Source organism: Cydia pomonella, chromosome 7 (assembly GCF_033807575.1).
Source record: "Cydia pomonella isolate Wapato2018A chromosome 7, ilCydPomo1, whole genome shotgun sequence".
Taxonomy (NCBI): domain Eukaryota; kingdom Metazoa; phylum Arthropoda; class Insecta; order Lepidoptera; family Tortricidae; genus Cydia; species Cydia pomonella.
This window is the reverse complement of record NC_084709.1, coordinates 25,232,184-25,252,048: the sequence shown is the minus strand read 5'-3', so window position 1 is coordinate 25,252,048 and position 19,865 is coordinate 25,232,184. Positions and strand designations below refer to the sequence as shown.

The window sequence follows — 19,865 nt, the reverse complement described above, 5'->3', positions numbered from 1 at the left end:
AGCTCGCCGCCGCCCTGCGCCCGCTCCGCGCCCGCGTGCTCCACGGCCGCCCCGCTCCATCCTACCTGTCCCTGCGAGTCTGCACACCCACGCGCGCGCCCCGCCGCCGCAGCCGCAGCAGCAGCTCGCCGCCGCCCTGCGCCCGCTCCGCGCCCGCGTGCTCCACGGCCGCCCCGCTCCATCCTACCTGTCCCTGCGAGTCTGCACACCCACGCGCGCGCCCCGCCGCCGCAGCCGCAGCAGCAGCTCGCCGCCGCCCTGCGCCCGCTCCGCGCACGCGTGCTCCACGGCCGCCCCGCTCCATCCTACCACGCACTGGCCGCCCACCTGTCGACACAAATACGAGTTCGATAACACTTAATCTATGAATATTCACTGTACAAAATTTAAGTTGGTAATATAGCAGATTCTCACACTTTTAGTACAGAAAGATCTTTAAAAACCCATTGAAAAGACAGACGCTAAGCGACTTGCAAACGATTTCTGTGACTGATGGTAACCAAAAGTAGTACTGATAAGGTCAAGCGACGTATTTTTTAAGCGATAGGTTTAGGTTAAGGTATATTACCTGCACGATCTCATCGCCCTCGTGGACGGCCCCCGAAGCGTGCGCCGGGGAGCCGAAGCGTATGTTGGCCAGCTGCAGGTGGCCGCTCAGGGCGGGCAGCACGCTGAAGCCGAGCGGCTTGCCGGCCTGGCGCAGCGACACCGTCTCCAGCGTCGCCGGCGCCAGCACGAACGAGTCCGACACGTGCTGCGCCCACAATCATTTGGAAATTGGTTGTGGCTCCCAACGGACTAACCTAACCGGTTATGTATATGCCACGGGGTTTTGGGTGCGGGGATGTTATACACTAGCCAAAAATAGAGAAAAACTGTAAAAAGGAAATTATTTTCACATTTCTAAGCATATGCAGTTTCCTACCTATTACAATTATTTTCAAGTTTTACAATAAACAAAGTTATAAATAAACGAAATTATTCCCAAAACCCCCGGGCATAGTAATGTCTTAGCGTGATGAACGACAGTACTCGGTACTCGACATTCTTAAAAATGTTTGAAAATGAAAATGAAGACTAAAATACGTGAGTTACATCACGAAACTAATATAATATTATACAGCAATATTAGACTCACGACAGTCTGAATATGATTTGTAATCGAACTCGGAAAGTGTACAGTACCGAGCCCGACTTGCAGGCGGCCGCCTCCCGGGGAAGCCCAGCAGTGGAACCCTACAGTACTTGCACGATGGTGTCGGCGGAGGCGACGCTGCAGGTGGAGCCCGACGGTACCTGTATGATGGTGTCGGCGGAGGCGACGCTGCAGGTGGAGCCCGACGGTACCTGTATGATGATGTCGGCGGAGGCGACGCTGCAGGTGGAGCCCGACGGTACCTGTATGATGGTGTCGGCGGAGGCGACGCTGCAGGTGGAGCCCGACGGTACCTGTATGATGGTGTCGGCGGAGGCGACGCTGCAGGTGGAGCCCGACGGTACCTGTATGATGATGTCGGCGGAGGCGACGCTGCAGGTGGAGCCCGACGGTACCTGTATGATGGTGTCGGCGGAGGCGACGCTGCAGGTGGAGCCCGACGGTACCTGTATGATGATGTCGGCGGAGGCGACGCTGCAGGTGGAGCCCGACGGTACCTGTATGATGGTGTCGGCGGAGGCGACGCTGCAGGTGGAGCCCGACGGTACCTGTATGATGGTGTCGGCGGAGGCGACGCTGCAGGTGGAGCCCGACGGTACCTGTATGATGGTGTCGGCGGAGGCGACGCTGCAGGTGGAGCCCGACGGTACCTGTATGATGGTGTCGGCGGAGGCGACGCTGCAGGTGGAGCCCGACGGTACCTGTATGATGGTGTCGGCGGAGGCGACGCTGCAGGTGGAGCCCGACGGTACCTGTATGATGGTGTCGGCGGAGGCGACGCTGCAGGTGGAGCCCGACGGTACCTGTATGATGGTGTCGGCGGAGGCGACGCTGCAGGTGGAGCCCGACGGTACCTGTATGATGGTGTCGGCGGAGGCGGCGGCGGCCGCGGCGGCGGAGGCGACGGTCCGCGCCGGCTGCTCGGCGAAGCGGTCCCGCTGCGCGCACGTGGCCGCCTCCAGGCACAGCCCCAGCAGGTGCGCGGCGCGGTCGCGGAGCAGCCCGCCTGACATCGGGAAGCGGGCTAGCCAGCACACCAGCGCCTGCATATGTCGAAAAAATTTAAATTTATTCTACAAGTAGGCCTCGCGGCCTCTTTCATCTTGCTCAGGGACCCGTCCACCCCTTCCCAGAAAAAAGCTTTAAATGGCTTAGTCGTTCATCGAAAAGCCCCAACGATTAGCTTTCCCTTTGAATTGTTTACACGTTCATTCGACTTAGCTCTAGGAAGGGGTTTCCCGTTCAGAGATACCGCTAAAATGCTGCCAACACGCTAGACGGGTGTCTACTGGGTAGTCCTTCACTTTCAACATAATGCGAGCCCGCGCCACATGTACCTTGACAGCTGCTACAGCTCGCGCCACGTCCATAAGGGCCTGCGTCTCGAGCCGCTCGCAGCCCCCCGCCAGGGCCCGGGCGAGCCCGGTGGCCGCCACGGACACTCGCAGCGCCATCTGCTGTACGCACTCGCGTGAGGTCTCGTATTGCTGTCGACAACATGGTATTCAGACATGAAAGCTATAAGGAACTATCACTTCTCTGTAATTAAGTATGATTTACACTAATTTACACTATTTACAGCGTCACTGTACATAGTCAACTGCAGAGAAAAGGTACCCAAGAGGCATAGAAGCTTGTATGCAAAGGTGCTAAGCTAATAGTATTGATGGATAAGTACCGAATAAAAAGTGCATGTAAAAGATTCAATAAGCGTGTATTTTGAAGCTAATGAGACAGTCTGTAAGTCAATATAACCTTCTTCATAGGTGCAATTATAAAATCACATTAATATGAAAGCGAATCATACCCTGAATAATAATAGTTATAGATATAATTAATGCTGGTTCACATCACAAGGGTGTAAAATGTATAGATATTAAAATTGCATTTTTTTTCCTGACCCTCTCTGAAAACCCTACAAAAAAAAAACATATAAAAATATCAGCTACAAGGTAGGTTTGTTAAGATTTATTAAATGTTTTGCTTGTTGTTAGCTTCTTAGGAAACCTTTGATAAGACTAAACAATACTTGGACAACATGAGTCATCAGGTATAAATGTAAGCATTACTCATCCGAGTTACAGATAAGGCAACAATAGCACATCCTCCATTCCATATATACGCACTTTAAAACGAGATTAGTCATACTTGTTGCAGAACAACAATGACCGGCACTCGACTCGCTCAAAACAAACTTCTTCCATCGGGCATGCCCTGGAACAGTCTTGTCCTTCATAAAGTCAATAAGAAAGATCTATGGTGTGTACAAGAATTAACTTACTTAATTACAATCTTATTGTGGTATAGATTTTTTTTATAAAATACAATAGCAAGTAAGGAATAAATAGCCTAATTGTGCCTGCAAAATGTATCTTACTATTACTGCGGCTCCTTTTGTATAGATGCAACGAATAGTGGCTTTGCCGAATATCGAATATCCGGCGGAATCATCGGCCGAATAGCCAAATATCCGGCCGCCGAATATTCGGTTAGAAGTTTTACTTAAAATGAAGTAAATTCGAACGCGCGTTTCTCGCTGTAGGCAGTCTTTGATAGAAATTGCGCTTATTCTGAACGCAGTGCATATTGAATTGCGGACATTGCGTTGCGTTCATTTTCGTCGTGTGTGTAAAAAAATATTTTATATTATTTTCTCATGGTTTTGTACTATCTATAAATATAAAGGTAGTCTGAAGGATTATACTGATTTTAATAATTGATTACTTGTAGTTTGTTACTTTTTGTACCCCTCGTTTACCAGTATATACGCGTTAACGTACTATTCGGTATTCGGCCAAATAGTGAAAAGGTGGCCGAATACCGAATAGTGGCCGAATATTCGTTGCACCTCTGATAATAATTATATAAAAACAGGAAAAGAATAAAATTAGTCTGGCAAACACAACTTATCAGTCACTAAGAACCAGGAAAACTATACTCATCCCTTTCTTTTGGGTGCTAATACCAGCGTAAGACAAAGACAGTATGATTTTATCGGTCTATGTTTGAAATGAGACAGTCCTAGGCCAGACTATATTACTAGTTTGCCAGCCAAATAAGATAAGATAATATTTATTTATTTATTTATTTTTTTAATCGTGTAGTGAACTCTGATTTAGACGTACCAGCATCAGCTGCCTGTCTTAAACCAAATAATAATAATAATAAATTGATTTTTTACAATGGTAAATATATGTAGAATTTATAGTTAAACACTAGTACATTAATAATAATACCTAAACTAAGTAAATATGTACTTGTATCTTAGGTATGCACTTCTTGTAGGTAAATGTATATGCTTACCGGGTAAAATGTATCTAATTCTTACCCTCATGCCATACAAAGTTGACGTAATTTATCAAGAGATCACAAGGTATCAACAGACAATGAACTCACAAAATTGCAGAGCTGCTCAACATCCTCATGCAGTAGCTCCTGCGCCTGCCAAGGTGCCCTAGGTCATCGCAGTGCAGCAACAGCAGCTTGGGACCGTGAGATTTCATAGACCCAACTGACACTCACAAAATTGCGGAGATGCTCAACAGCCTCGAGCAGCAGCTCCTGGTGGCCGATGGTGCGCATGCCGAGATGCTCGAGGTCGTCGCAACGCAGCATCAGCAGCTTGGCGCCGTCGAGCCCGCGCGCGCGCAGCCCCGCCGCGTACCCGCCCACCGGCGCACCCAGACCTGACACACAGAAAGGAGTTTTTCATTATATTGATTTAAACAAACACAATTTTCACTCATAATTTAAAATGAGATGGGACTTAATAGCGTGCACTTACTTTTATTATTTGGCCTAATAAAAGTTAAGAAAATAATAAATCAAAGTAAGTGCATACAATAAAGCCCCGTTTCAGTTTAAATGTTGAGTTTTTCATTCTTCTTATTATTGTGTTGAAGTTTCTTGTTTCATACATGAGATAGGCAGCAATGTATTAGAAAACCTTGACTTTATGTACGAAGATAAAATAGGTGCCTTAATTTATTATTATCAAAGAAGAATCAAGTCAAATAAGTTCTTGCTTTGGCAAGCAAGCAAGGCAAAGTTGACACTCCTCACAACTGGTATTTTTTTTAAGGCTAGTTGGCAATTTTTTTATGAAACAGAAGTGTAATTGGGCAAGGCACTTGTCAAGATACGAAAATAAGAGATGGATTTACCAAATAACTAAATGGCCGAGCCCAAAAGGTGAAAGAAAAGACAAAAGAAAAGATGGACTGACATAATCAACACGGCAGGAAAAAGTTGGATGCACATGGCAAAGGACAGGGAAAGGTGGTAAAGAATGGAGGTGGCTTTTACCCTTAGAGGAGCCACATAATAAAGAAAAGTAACAAAATAGTTAGATATAAATTGGAAATACACTGTAATACTTGTAAAGTGGAACAAAAAGCTGTAATATTCATTATAATATGGCTAGTTACTTGTAATCTCAAGGCTGACAATGTAAAGCAACATATCTTACATTGCTAAACGGAAAGATTGGGCTTGGAACTACATGATAAGTTTCGCTTCAACATTCCTTATGTGAACTGCCAAGGAGTGGAATGCCCTGCCCGAGTCTGTGTTTCCGTATGAGTACAATCTGAATCTCTTCAAGCCTAGAGTAAATAGGTATCTCATAGGTAAGCGTGCTCCACCGTAGACTGCATCATCACTTACCATCAGGTGTGATCGTGGTCAAACGCCTGCCTATCCTCCATAAAAAAAAAAAAAAGATGAAATTTCACTCACTTATAGCAAACACTACCCTATATGTACATTTCTATACAATATCCGCCTTTCTCAAGCCAATTTTACAGTATTTCCTTGGTGAAAGGGCAATATTATCTACTCTCAGACCGTTCTTGCGCCCAACACGGCACTTTTGACACTCGCTATCATGATTTACAGTAGCTGCCACTGCCTCTACCAACTACAATCTGGATTTTAACTGGTCAGCTGCAGGAAACCAGCTGCCGGCAAGATATAGCGGTGTCGAAGGCCTAAGCGTCGCAGGGGCCCCTGTGAGTCACGCTCTCGGCCGCCGGCGCCCGCCCGCGCGGTTACCTTTCAGCCATCCTTCCACTTGCGCCGGGGACCACTCAGCAACGTTCAGGCAATCCATTGTAAAGATCCCGGAGCATTTTCTTGCAAAACACGGATGTTTATTGTGGAAAATTAATAATTGGAAGTTGTCAACTTTTGACAGCTTCACCATGTCAATGTCAGTTTTGTTGGCTGTCACGCTACGACGCTTGTGGTCCGAATTGCACTAAATTTATCATTCCTCTCTGATGATGTTTAGGTATTGAGCGACAATTACAGTTCATTTATTTATTTATTTAAAGCCTGACAACAGTTTATTTAACCCTGAGATAATGTCGCTGCAAACAGCTTACGTATGGCAATAATGTGCGTACGTCATGTATAGTCGGGGTAGTGGGCAATGGCTTCATGTTGATAATCGTATAATGTCAAAACATTGCTTACAGAGAATTCGGTTCTTTCAATTTACCTATTCGTCAAAATCTGATTCTAAATATTCAATATTTATATATTCTTCGTTTTCTGACTCTGACGAATTCTGATTTTCATCAGATGTTGTGTCCCTTTCAGGACCACCAACCTCGATTATAAAACGTTCAGTCTGCAATTCGATTATAGGACCTTTATTCCTATAATCGTCTTCAATTTTTTTAACATGGTCACATCAATTGCTCCAATTTTCCTGAGTTACTTCCTATACGATAATAATTTATTCTGACTGAATTCAAAATAATTTACATAACTTAACTAAATTCTCAACATTAAAATAAGTTTTATATCTGAAAACTATCTTCAACAAGCTGTAGAAAAACCTTATGATCGATAGACATATGTTTAGCTGCCACTTTAGCTTTTACAATGCCCCAAATCATCTCAATAGGATTTAAATCACAGTGATATGGCGGTAATCTTATCACTTTGTGTCCGTATGTGGAGAGAATCGTGTCTATTTCATATATTGGTTCAGGTTTCTGACGTCTCATCAAATCAAATCTCAAATCTCCACCAATCTAGCTTTGGATGCTTTTTGTGGAAATGAAATTTTATTCGAACGCAGCCACTCTGCAATTACATGTTTTCTGTCGCCAGATGTTGGTGGTTTATTAATGCGAAAGGAATGGTATCGGGCATTATCCATAACTATAACTATACATGTGGGTTCACTTAGATTGGGAATTAATTTCTGCGTAACCCATTTCTTAAAATTATTTTTATTCATCGAATCATGGTAATCTGCTTTTTTTTCTTTATCATTATATACCAGAAGTGCATTAGGAACAAATCCGGATGGTCCACCGGCATGAACAATAATATATGTCGTTTCCCTGTTGAAACGGCTATCGATACTCCAGGTTCATTTTTGCTCTGCCAACATTTGGCGTGGTTCAGAGAAGTATGAATGTAAGTCTCGTCCAAATAAACTATAGGCATATTGTTATCCCTTACTTCTTGTATTTGATCCAAATAACTTTCACGCCAAACCACAAACAATCGGAACGCTCCATCAATATTGAACGTTGGTTTCTGCATTTTTTATATTTGAATTCCATACTGTTCACCAGTTTTCAAATCAGTAAATCAAATGTCTTTTTTTAAAGCAGTGAGCAGAGTTTTAATACTCGGTACTTGTTTTCGCACGGCATAAAATTCATGAATTTTATGCCTTATGGCACATTTATCGAAGTCGTCTATTTGAATTCTCTTTTTGTGCGGGGCTTTGTTTTGTACAGGTGGCAAAGTCAAGACAGTCTCATTATTTTTAGAAATATTTTTTAACGTCGATCTACATCAACCTTAAATGAAATATTAAACGAAATATCAAAGTTTAAACCAAACTACTAACCAGTTCAATACAACCGCACTATAACCAACTTTAAAACATTGTTTATTGGAATGCTGATATAAATTACATATTCATTACGATTTATAGAATAGTTGTGATATGTAATCCTTCGTCTTTTTTAAGCTGTAAGTATTTGATTGCATTCACTACAATTTTTTTCGCATCTTTGGAAATTTTTATTGGCATTCTTGTAATAAAACCGTCTATATTTGAATATATTTTCTGTTTGTTTACATCGGTGACATTGGATGACTTCCAACGTTCGTTGTCAAAGAGTACTTGTTGCCAGTAAAAGAAATTAGTACCATTGAAAATCCGCAAAATGGCGAGGGTCAAATAAACTGTTGACAGGCTTTACGTTGTCAATTTATTTTGATAAATAATGGCTCTGCGGCCCCAACGTTGTCTGTTCTCAATACAAAATTGAATGCTCAAGCCGTAGCTATTTTGGTGGTTACACTGCTGTGTATCTATGCGTAAAAATGTGTATGTGTGTGTTTTTAGGGATCTAGGAGGAGGCTACACAGCGGAACGGAATAATGATTAATTAAAGCACTTCACTAAAAATAAACATCATAGATATGCTAATGGATAATAAATATTTTTTAATATAATTAAATAACTCAATTGTTGTAGAGAACATATTTTAGTAGTTATTTATTGTATTGTAATTAAAAATCCAAACTTTCCCTTCGTTTCAACCTGTGTTAGCATAATCAAATCGTGACCTGATAGCCACGATAAAGAATAAAATCGTTTTCTGTTCATTTTAGGTATAGTTAATCGTTAATCCTTTCAAGTAAAATTAAATGTAAGAAATGTCGATAGTTCATCGATATGACTTTATCGACATGAGTGTGTTTCAACAACCGTAACTCGGCTGTTATACGATTACAGGCTGAGTAAATCAATTCTTATAAGACTGTTTTGCTAGTTGGGTCTACAGTCTACACAGTACTACTACTGTAGCCGCCGTACAGGTCAGGATCTCGACGACTTAAATAAAACTTCGATTTATAATGAAGTGAAGTATAATCTTCCCAAAGGTACTGGTTTACAAGGGTTCTTGCCAAAACGGTTCAATGTAGAAAATAGGTGGTGAAAGTATGGAGGATGATGCAAGAGTGATTTGCCATATTTTACTTGATCAGTACAAAAGGTTTACATTTAAATGCTTCCAATTGGCCGCGATACAGATTATGTGGAGCGCTCCTATTGGTGCTTTTAAAAAGCCTCCGAATAATAGCCGAGCCCGACGGCTGCGTTTAGCTACTGCATTGATTTTTATATAATATTAAGTTGCAGTCGCAACAACTACTCTACTTTACAAGCCCGGACTTACATCGCACTCATCGCAGTCAAAATCGTGTTCTCAAACATAATAGACCCCTTGTATAGAATAGACCAGTACCCCTAGTGTAAATTTTATCGACATCATAACGTGACGAACGCGTTTGCGTTAAGTCTCATTTTGTATAGGATTTTGAGTTTCCAAAACGTCCCGCTTGGCGCGCTCTTTCTAAATCCAATACAAAATGAGACTAAACGCAAACGCGTACGTCACGTTTCAAAATCGAATTTATTTACACTAGGGGTACAGTATATCTATCAATTCCTTACTTCTTTTGCTAAACTTGGCGCAAGTCAACTCATTAGTGTCATTGTTAGCCACTGTGTCATGCTTTTATATATAAGTAGTAACTAAATAAGTTCACTGCAATTAAATACCTACCTACTTATATCTAAATCTTTCTGTTTGTAGGTACCAATGTAGGTATAATACCTACCTAATAGTAGATACTAGGTGCCTAGGTATAGTAGAATCTGGTTATAAAGACATCGAAGGGAACTGACCAACCATGTCATAAGTAGGTAAATAGTCCTAATAAGTGGATGTCATACAAAGCCTAGGTAGGTAGTTGATCAATATTTTTGTTACGTTTTCCTTAATTATTCCTTAATTTCCTTAATTAATACTAAATTCATTTGCGAGAGATGAGTTTTATTAGCCTTGAGTTTAACATTAACTGAGACATTTAACACTGAGAATTTAAAAAGAATACTTCCGATGCCATGTGCGACATAGCTCCTAACTCTTTGCAGAGAAATAGGTACCTACACCTACCGAGTACGAGTACGTGTGGTAAGCACTTACTGCTTACGGTCAGGAAAACCAGTGAAAATGTCAGTATAACTTGTCATAATTCTATGAAAATAAGAATAATAGGTCATAGTAAGCGATACTTATGTCAAAGCAGTGTTGCCAGGTTGTATTACGATAATTGTCGTAGGTACATGAACGATAATTTGGGCTCCGGCACGATGTAGGTAAGTTCCAAAGAACATTATCGTATGCAAAAGTACCATAACTTCAGCCCTTGGACGATGCTAACCTAATTAAGTCTAGTAGGTATTTGAAGCAAAATATGACCCTTCCCCTCAGAAATAGGCTAAAATTAGCACCTTTTGGATACTTGGCTCCTTGGCATAGGTAAGCAAAATTGACAATTTTTTTTTGTAAACCATTCGGATCTGTCACAAAAATACACAAATATAAAACTCCATTGAAAAGAAAGGACGAATTGGCCGTTCAACTTTTAAAGTGTAAAGCGGTAGAATTTTTACAGGTGTCGGTGAAATATCAAAACACTCCAAATTTTCTCTTAAATGTTGCTGGTGCTGTTAATATAAGCTTATTTAGCAATTTTAGGGGTACTGTCTTTTAGATGGACGTACAACTTTTTTTTCAACGGTACGATAATTTGAACACTCAAAATTACGACAATTCTCTTCCGCACACCTGGCCTGGCCTGGTCATTAGGCGAAGTCATCCTATCCGGCTTTGTTACAAAGAGTTTTACAGTACAGTATGTACTTACATAGGTACCTATGGTGCTACTTTCCCGCACGTGTGCGGGAATAAGCACTTTCCGTGCATATGCCGAAACTACCTACTGTAAAACGTTGTACGATACACGTGCGAATAGGAAATTTGCAACTCGTGTAGATTTATATAGATCCCTTCGGTTTGTGTTTCAATTTATCACCGCTCGTTGCGAATTTCCTATTTTCCGCACTTGTATTGTAAGTAAATCGTAAATAACCCCTACTAGCTCTGTTGTAAAATCTGTGACATAATGTTAATAATCGTTTGTTATTATGGTCAGTTTATATTATGTTGTACTTATTATTAATTTTGTTAGTGTGAATTTAATTTTAACTGTGAAATAATGATGATTGGTCGAAATTTCGTTTGGATTATTTGTACTGTAATATTTGTTGATATTAAAATTAGTTATTAATGTGACCTACATATTAATGATGACAATTTAATGTACTTAATGTCATAATGACATAATAATGTAATACTTAATTAAACACTTGATAGAATATAATATTAGAGTGTATAATCACATGAAAATTATACTAACAACACTATTTAACAATATAACTATTATGTATATGAAAACCAAACTTCGCCCTATAGCTGTAAAGCTGTAATTACTATAATTATTAATTCATAAAACCTACCTAGTTAACTTCTCTATTTCCGCTACCCAAAGGTTGTCTGGAAGAGATCGCTTTTTAGCGATAAGACCGCCTGTTGTCTGCCTCTAAATTTAATCAATTGTTTATTTTTCTTGTACCTATATTTTTACTGAGGTGTGCCAATAAAGAGTATTCTATCTATCTATCTACCTAAAAACCAACCGGTCCTACCTTATCCTACCTAACAGGTGATTCCAATGTAGGTAGGTACTTAGGTGTTTTACATGGGAAAAATTAAATTTTACTGGGACAAAAAACAAAACAAAGGAAAACACTTAAGTATTTAAATTGTGTATTGTACATTGAACTCATTTAATTTTAATTTTATAGATCATACGCAAAACTTTAAAAAATGGCCGGATCAAATAATTTACGTTATAGCTCTAGATGTTTCTATTGTTATAAAGTGGTCGAAAAGGCTAGTGCCCGCGCTCGACCAGTATGTCTACTACTTACAACCTATTACAAAGTTACATTTTCCACGACTAACTTTAAAAAAAAAGTGAGTCGTGGCTTCGTGAACTGAAACTCGCTTTTGCCAGGGCTATAACCGCGAAAATCGAAGTTAGTCAATTACGGGCATTTTTCTCTGTCACTCTAATTACGTCTTAGTGAGAGTAAAAGAGAAAGATCCCCACAATTTGCGAATTTCGGTTTTCGCGGTAGGCCCCCAGGTGCCCTGTGATATCTATGCAATATTATAAAATACTGTTGCTGCAATGTAATCGGAGTCTCTGGGTAGGGGGAACCAATCCGGTGAGGCTCCGCCCGTCTAGCCCCGCGCCACGTGTTCGCCAAGGGTGATATAGGCGGGGCAGGCGCGGCGCGGGGGGTGTGCAGGCGCAGCCAATGGCGCGCGGGGGCGGGGCGGGATGCGCGCGCGCGGCGCAGTGTTGCGCGCCGCGCCGCAGCGGCCGACGTGTGGACGTGTCGACGTGTGTGTCTCCGCGAGTGTTGTGTGACTTGTGTCGACTTCGCGCTCAGTGTGGATTAAGTGTTGGAATACAGTGTTATTTTGAACGTAGTGTTTTCTGAATTGTTGGTGCTGATGCTGAAGTGTGTTTGAAAGGATAATAGTGCATTTGGAATATTGATATAGGTATGTAACAATAGGATTACGTAGGGCAAGCTATTGTAAAGTCTACGCCGTAGACGCACGAATTCATATAAATAAGCGGTCACTGCCAGAACTACCCATCGACTGTTTGAATGGGTTAGGTTAAAATAGACCTACATAGTTTCTAGGCTACGGCTAAATACCTAGGTTCTGTTATCATTATGACCACAGTAGTTTGTTGGACAGGTGCCTATTTCCTGCTCGAGGTATGTAGGTATTTTCTTGAATACCTAGATCATTATCCGCCGCGTTAGGTCCGAGTTGAGACACATCCCTTTTGAGTCCAAAATTTTATATTTCGTTATCTGTCTCTCTATCACTCTTTCATAGGTATTTGACCGATAGAGAGGCAGATAATGATATTTCGATTTTCGTGTTACGCGGTAGGCCCTCAGAACACTTATTTAGATGGAAGGAATTAAAATACCTGCCGTGCGCTTTCAAAACATTTTATTACACTCGTTGGATACCAATTGGAAATTAGATACCTCGGTATATTCTTATTAGACAATATAAAAGAAATTTCATTTAGGTTGGTAGATGAACGTAAGTATAAGTACCTATCTAGTAGGCAGTATCGTGTATGTAGGTATAGTTATTTGTGCAAGAGGAAGGTTGGCTTTTCTTGAGTGTTGATTTTGAGTCCTGAGTAAGCGAAAGATTCCATAATAGAATCATGAGCGAAGCAAGTGATTCTAAGTTAGAATCTTGAGCGTAGCGAGGGACTCAAAAACACGCGATGTAAAATAACTTTGCTCTCGTGTGACACATACAACTTTTCACCTCAGTAGTGAGAACATATTAAAGGTTAATAAAATTCACCATCAAGTAAAGTTAACCACATTTATTTACATTCATGATTGAAAGGCCTGGAGTGAGGAAAGTCGCACTTTCTTCACTCCCTGGAGTGACGAAAGTAGGCTTGATCGAGCTGCTGAGGTGAAAAACATATTATATCTTAGTTACTGCTAGCCTCTCTCCGCAGACGTTTTGTCCGGTTGCCCTTGGTAGGTATGGGCCTCTCCTATATTCCTCCACGCGTCTCTGTCCAGCAGCCTGTCGCCTCCACAAGGCTCACCTCAAGCATCACCTGCCTACATATTATATCTATCCGGTTACTACTTACTACCTATTTTCAAATGATTGACTTAGAAACATTACAATCTAACTCAACCTACATACCTACCTATAGAAAGCTTAAGTATATATAACTACCTAGGCACCAATGGTTAGGTACTTACATATATATGTTACCGGTAACACATTCAATGTTAGGTTTTAAATACAACCCTGTAATGGACGTGACGCCAAGAATTAAACGTAAGGTACCTAAACCAAATATTCTACAAATTCATATATTTAAATGAGGTCTTAAGTGCCGGTACAGACGGACTGCAACTCGACTGCAACTTGTATGGGAACTGCACGTCGACGTTGCAGTTGGAGTGCAGTCGGCATGCAGTTCCCATACAAGTTGCAGTCGAGTTGCAGTCAGTCTGTACCGGCCCTTACTCTCTGACTAAATACATTTCACCAAAAACAAGATTCATTGAAGTATCTCATGCTCATGCAATGCACTGGACTCCGGCCCTAATAGGGTTTGCAATATCCGTCCGATTTTATTATTCGGATAATTCGAATAATAAAATAAGTTTCAGAGTTCTGCGTAGACGAGAGCGCCAGTGTCGCAAAAAAATCCTTTTCTCTATTCCTCGCAGTCGGACTCGTTATGCTAGTAATGCATTTATTAAACGTGTTTGTAAACTGTTTAATAATAATGAAAAACTCACAGATGTGGATATATTAACTGTACAACTACTTTACTGAAAAAAGCATTTACATAATATGTATAAAGAATACCTAAATAAGCATATTTTTTCTAATAATTGAGATATATACATCTTTGCTTGTTATTTAGCTTAAATTTCACATGACTTTGATATTCACTTTTATTTTTAGGTGTTAATCAATTTGTACTGCATATAGACAAGCTGTAGATATTTGTTTAAAGTATTGTAGAAATTGATTGCATTTATATACGATTTTTTGTATTTAAAAAGTGCATTAGCTTCGTATTTTGATATGTAAATTAAGGAAACTATAGGTCTATTTACTGCTGCTTAATCTACTGATTGATGTTATTGTTAGTCTAGCTACTAAACATCTTTGCATTAAAACATACTTAAAAATGTCATTTCTGTGCTATCTAAAATATCCGTTTAATCGGATATTTTGAGTGTTATTATCCGAATATTTTCGGATATTTATATTGGCGGATATTCGAATCATTTGAATATCCGAATATTCGGATTGCCAACCCTAGACCCTAACTTACCCTGAGAGCGTGTAGTGTCATTTATCTAGGTCGGTGTGTAGGTATAGCTTCACCTACCGACGGCTTTCAATTAGGTTCGTTAGCTCCTTCTTGCAAATGCATAGCACCTTAGAGTACCTAAGGCCCATCGTCCATCGATACGATGGTCAGTTAAAGAAGTGTTGCTGTTGGGTTAGTAACTACGATAGAAATAAGTATTTTGTATAATTTATGGAATCAACCGTTATTCTGCGGAGATCCATATTTGTTAGAATAATAATTCCTAAAATCGCTTTATTAAAATAAAATTACTATATAATCCACGAAATAATAACGTGCTAGTCTATCAGGTGCTACCTTTTAGCTCTACTCAGTTAGGTACTTGCATGTTTTTACATGCAAATAATGTTAACAGTCGTACCTATTTATAAATAGGTACGCAAAAAGTTAAAATTAACCACAAAAAATATACCAAACTAACTGCATTATTAAAGAACAATTACCTAAACTTAGTACAAAGCTTTTAATGAATAAAGTTTAGAAAAATAAAAGCCATGATTTGAAACCTTGTTTTATACTGATCAAAACGTAATATATAAGTACTATAATTAGTTTAAAATTAACTAAATTAAGATCGTGTCTATATATACAATAATAAAATAGGTACAACTAGACCGTTATTTTATCAGCAGCATTTAATTCTCCGACAAGTCTGTAGCTACTTCAGCGAATACCCTTCAAACTTAGGGTAGTTTTCTGTAGCACGCTCATTTTTGACTGCCATCCAACGAGTAGGTAATAGGTTTGGTAAAACATGTAGGTAGAGTAGCAATTTTGACAATTCACATGTATTATAGGTATAAAAGACCCAGCTTTTGTTTTATGTAAGATTCATGTAAAAAAGTAAAATAAATAAGGGGCAAAATCACTTTGAACAGGTCGCGTATAATTTGCATGTTTTTTTATAACATTTTCTGATCTTACAGAGAATTATTAGCGAATATTTCCACTAATGTATGAACCTGTATTGGGTACGCTCTTGGTAGCTCAGCTGGCAGAGCTCTGGGCTAGCGACTTAGTGGTCGTGGGTTCAAAGTCAGTGAATTTTTCCACTTTTAATTTGTTTGTAAGCTTAATAGCTCAGAGCATAGAATAGTAGAGAGAGGACAAGCCGCCGGCCGTGTCGCAGATGTTAGCTCATTGAGCATACACTGCCCCTAGTTCACCGTCAGTTGTTACCGAGTGTGCACTAATGCTGAGACACAGAGTATATTCCGTTTTTATCCAAAATGCCGAGTTGTGCAATAGTTACCTGCAAACATCGTAGTGACTTGATTGATTTCCATACCAATGGGATCACTTTTCACAGGTAAATATGATAAAAACCATTAATTAATTTATAATAAAACAACGAATTCAACCCAATATTCTGACATTCATCCATATATACATTAACGTTTTGTTGTCATTCAACAATACCTATTCAACATATTACATTGCTGCTGTCCAAGTTACATAATTGCAAAGTCAAGTGTTTACGCCGCAATGTAAATGAAACACAACGAAGACTGCGCAATGAAATGAGGGTTAGAAAACGAAACACTCAATCACAAATTGTCTCATAGTCCATAGTATACGTAGGCTGCTTGGTCAGTGATGTACAGCATACCGCGTTTGTATCGATAATTTTAAATCAGTTGATGTTAACAATCATTTTAAATGAAAAATATGGATTGACATACTGCTTTTAATGCCTATATCTATTATAAATTATGTTATTACATAAAATAATTAAATCATACATTATGTTTAAGGCCGTCGGTTCCTCTCTCTGCGGCTCTGACCACCGGCAGCTTGGGCCCTGCCCCGCTACTGGCTGCACCCTAGGTTAGGTTTATTATAATATGTTTATATGTATTTTGTATTATTTGTGTATAACTTTTTGTTTATTATAAAATCCTAGCTTAAGATGAAAGAAAAATGAAGAGCATAATAATAATAATATGTCGCTTTTTGTGGGGGCCCATCTTGTGGGGGCGAGTCACCGTCTGCCGGGAATAAAATTGAATACCGTTTTATTAGGAAGGCGCCCGGTTTTTTTTTATCCCATAGCCCAGTATTTAGTCCATCGCTTTTACCCAATAGCCCAGTTCATTTTAGATTCCATAAACTCTCAATAATATATTCTTTATTGTGCACCACATAATGAAAAGGGAATACAGAAAAAACCGGCCAAGAGCATGTCGACCCCTATTAGTTTTGAGAGACCTTTCCAACGATACCCCACAATGTAGGGCGGAAGCAAAAAATAAAATTCACCCCCACTTTACGTGTAGGGGAGGTACCCCAAAAAAAATTAAAATTTTAGATTTTATTCTACGACTTTGTCGGTTTTATTGATTTATATGTCCATGCCAAATTTCATCTTTCTAGCCCTAACGACCACGGAGCAAAGCCTCGGTCAGACAGACAGACAGACTCTTAAAATAAAACTCTTTAGGTATTTAAATAAAAGTAAACAAAATCTACCTTCAAATGGCTCCTTAAGCCAGTTGAGGGTAGATGAAAACATTACATGATCAAATAATGTAGGTTAAAGTCAGTTCGTTCTGGTTCAGTCACATCCAGGCGAGTTTGTATTTGGTTGGTTAACCAATAAATGTTATAACTACCCGAAAATGTACAAATTGTTTGTTTACTTTTATTTAAATACCTAAAGATACAAGAGTTAGTCAAGTAAATAGGTTACGTTCGGATTCTGCGGCCCCAAATAGAATAACCGGTATTACTAGTAAAGTTAATTTTAATCTACTTTTCCAAAACTGTTATTTTGGTAAACAAATGATACTTTTTATGTGGTTTTTCGAAAATTTATTTATTTATTTAATATTTATTGCACAAAAGAAAACCTTATAGTACAAAGTGTAGTAATATTGACTGCCGTCTTACCTCCCATTTAAAGGGAGCTGTTTTATTCTTCGGAAAAGTGACCAAGTTAAGTAGTACGAGTAGGTAATGTAGGCATCGAGTTCGATCTTATAATGCACGATTGCCCGAAACATTTTTTCCTATAGATCTAAATTCAGAACTTTCGCATTATTTTTCTCTTAGTATCAATAGTCGGTATATTTGTTTTACAAGCCGGAAAGATGTTTGTTAACTTCTCGTATTCTCGTGTTATAGTTGAGATTTTCTGAGATGATGTTTTCGGCTCAAACCCTAATCTGTTTAACAAAGACACTGTTTATTTTATGCATCGTGGTAGCTAGGTACCGAATTTGATATGAGAGAAGAATCAAGTCCATTTAAAAGGCCATTTTATCTCTAGCTTATTGTTATCTCCGAGGATTTTTACCTGAATGCGAATTTGGCCGGTCACTCGTCCTACATTACTCAAACGTGTTATTTATCTCCGAATGCTGTTACTTACATGAAGTTGAACCATATACGTAAGAAGAACGCTAAAATTGCCTTTTAAACAGGCTGGATCCTTCTCACTAATGACAAATTTGGTAGCTGCCGCGGTGCACAAAAGAAGCAATGCGTTATGATTAAGAGGCTGTCAACACCCAATGTCCTTGAAATTGATGTTACTTAAACAGTTTCTTAAGAAAGACTATTTGTTTTAGTCAAGTAAGAAAAATATATGTTCATATTAATTATATTCCAAAGACCGTGGTTGTACTCGATACATGATTGAACGAAATCGGCTCGATAGAAAATAATTGCAAAGACTGGTCTTAAAATCACAATTAAACGGTTCTATGTCTTTATTGTTTTGACTTATGGGTCTGCAATTAAAATCACAATTTCAAAACATTTATATCTAAACCGCTAACGAGTAAAATATTACACTAATAATCCGCTTTTTTTATTTAAATATTTTTCTTATTATTCCCTTGCCCAGGCCCAGTAACATGCGACAGTGCTATCTCATTTACTCCGATACAAATAGACAGTGTGCGCGCTTTAGATATTGACAGCCTCTTAAAGGATTAAGGTTTGAGCCGAAAAAATAATCTCAGAAAATTCTAAGAGTCTAAAAAAACAAGCTCTAGCTTGAGCGTTGCGAGGGTTTCAAACCACGAGAGCTAAACCAAATTTGCTACCGAGAAAAAAATCATCACACCAACGCGAGGAAAATACTGATTGTAAAACATTACAAATTAAATCCAAATGAACGCCATTTAATATCTATTTTTCAAAATGTCAAAGTCCATTCACCAACATGAGGAAACAAATCAAAATTTGTATAAATAACATTTGTTATATAACATTTATTTTATTGAAAATATTAGTAGTTTAGAATCATATCAACATATGTTTCTATGTTTGAAAACATTATTTCTTCGATTCTTTATCATATTCTCAATTGAACTATTGTCAGAAAAGTAAGTTGGGTTAGAACTGCACCCTTATCTAAGTTCAGTTGTATTTGTCTAGCCGTAAGGCCATGACCTCTACCGCAGTCATAGTAAGTACGGTACTTCGTACGGCGCTATTCGCTATGCACGTGTTCATTACGTTATTTTTTTTTACTGCGGTATAATCCCTATTTATAGACGGATCAAGAACTCGCATGTGATTTTCGTTACATTGCGGTATTTGGTCGGTTGCCAGATTTTTTTGTACTCAGTAGTTAGCAATGTATCGAATACAAATGAGAGCAATGGATTTTGCTAGGTTGATTTTCGGAGCTAAAACGCAAATCAACCATACGCACCTTAAATCAATCTGTTAATTAATATCAAGTTTATTCGGTTCCTACGTATTCCAGTAGGGTTCGAGAAATGCTCAGTAGTCAGACATCATGTTTATGAAACTGGCAGCATATGCCCGTGCGCAGACGGGTCTG

General features: G+C 39.4%; 2 protein-coding genes across 3 annotated transcripts in view; one reads left to right on the top strand and one right to left on the bottom strand.

Annotated features, from left to right (window-relative positions):
- Positions 1–44: 44 nt before the first annotated feature.
- LOC133520222 (connector enhancer of kinase suppressor of ras 3-like) lies at positions 45–7,756 on the bottom strand. The gene is made up of 6 exons (XM_061854603.1): positions 6,209–7,756; positions 4,679–4,842; positions 2,494–2,643; positions 2,011–2,199; positions 569–754; positions 45–327 (listed from the first exon to the last, which is right to left on the bottom strand). Exons 1-6 carry the CDS (start codon positions 6,357–6,359, stop codon positions 184–186), a joined length of 984 nt encoding a protein of 327 aa, XP_061710587.1. The 5' UTR covers positions 6,360–7,756; the 3' UTR covers positions 45–183.
- Positions 7,757–12,387: 4,631 nt separating this feature from the next.
- LOC133520215 (protein vestigial) overlaps positions 12,388–19,865 on the top strand; it is a 45,194-nt gene continuing 37,716 nt past the window's right edge. The window contains exon 1 of one of the 2 annotated variants that reach the window (XM_061854588.1): positions 12,388–12,678. The gene's annotated coding sequence lies outside the window, so the exon portion shown is untranslated. The remainder of the gene's footprint in view (positions 12,679–19,865) is intronic. The other variant, XM_061854591.1, reaches the window with a different exon arrangement.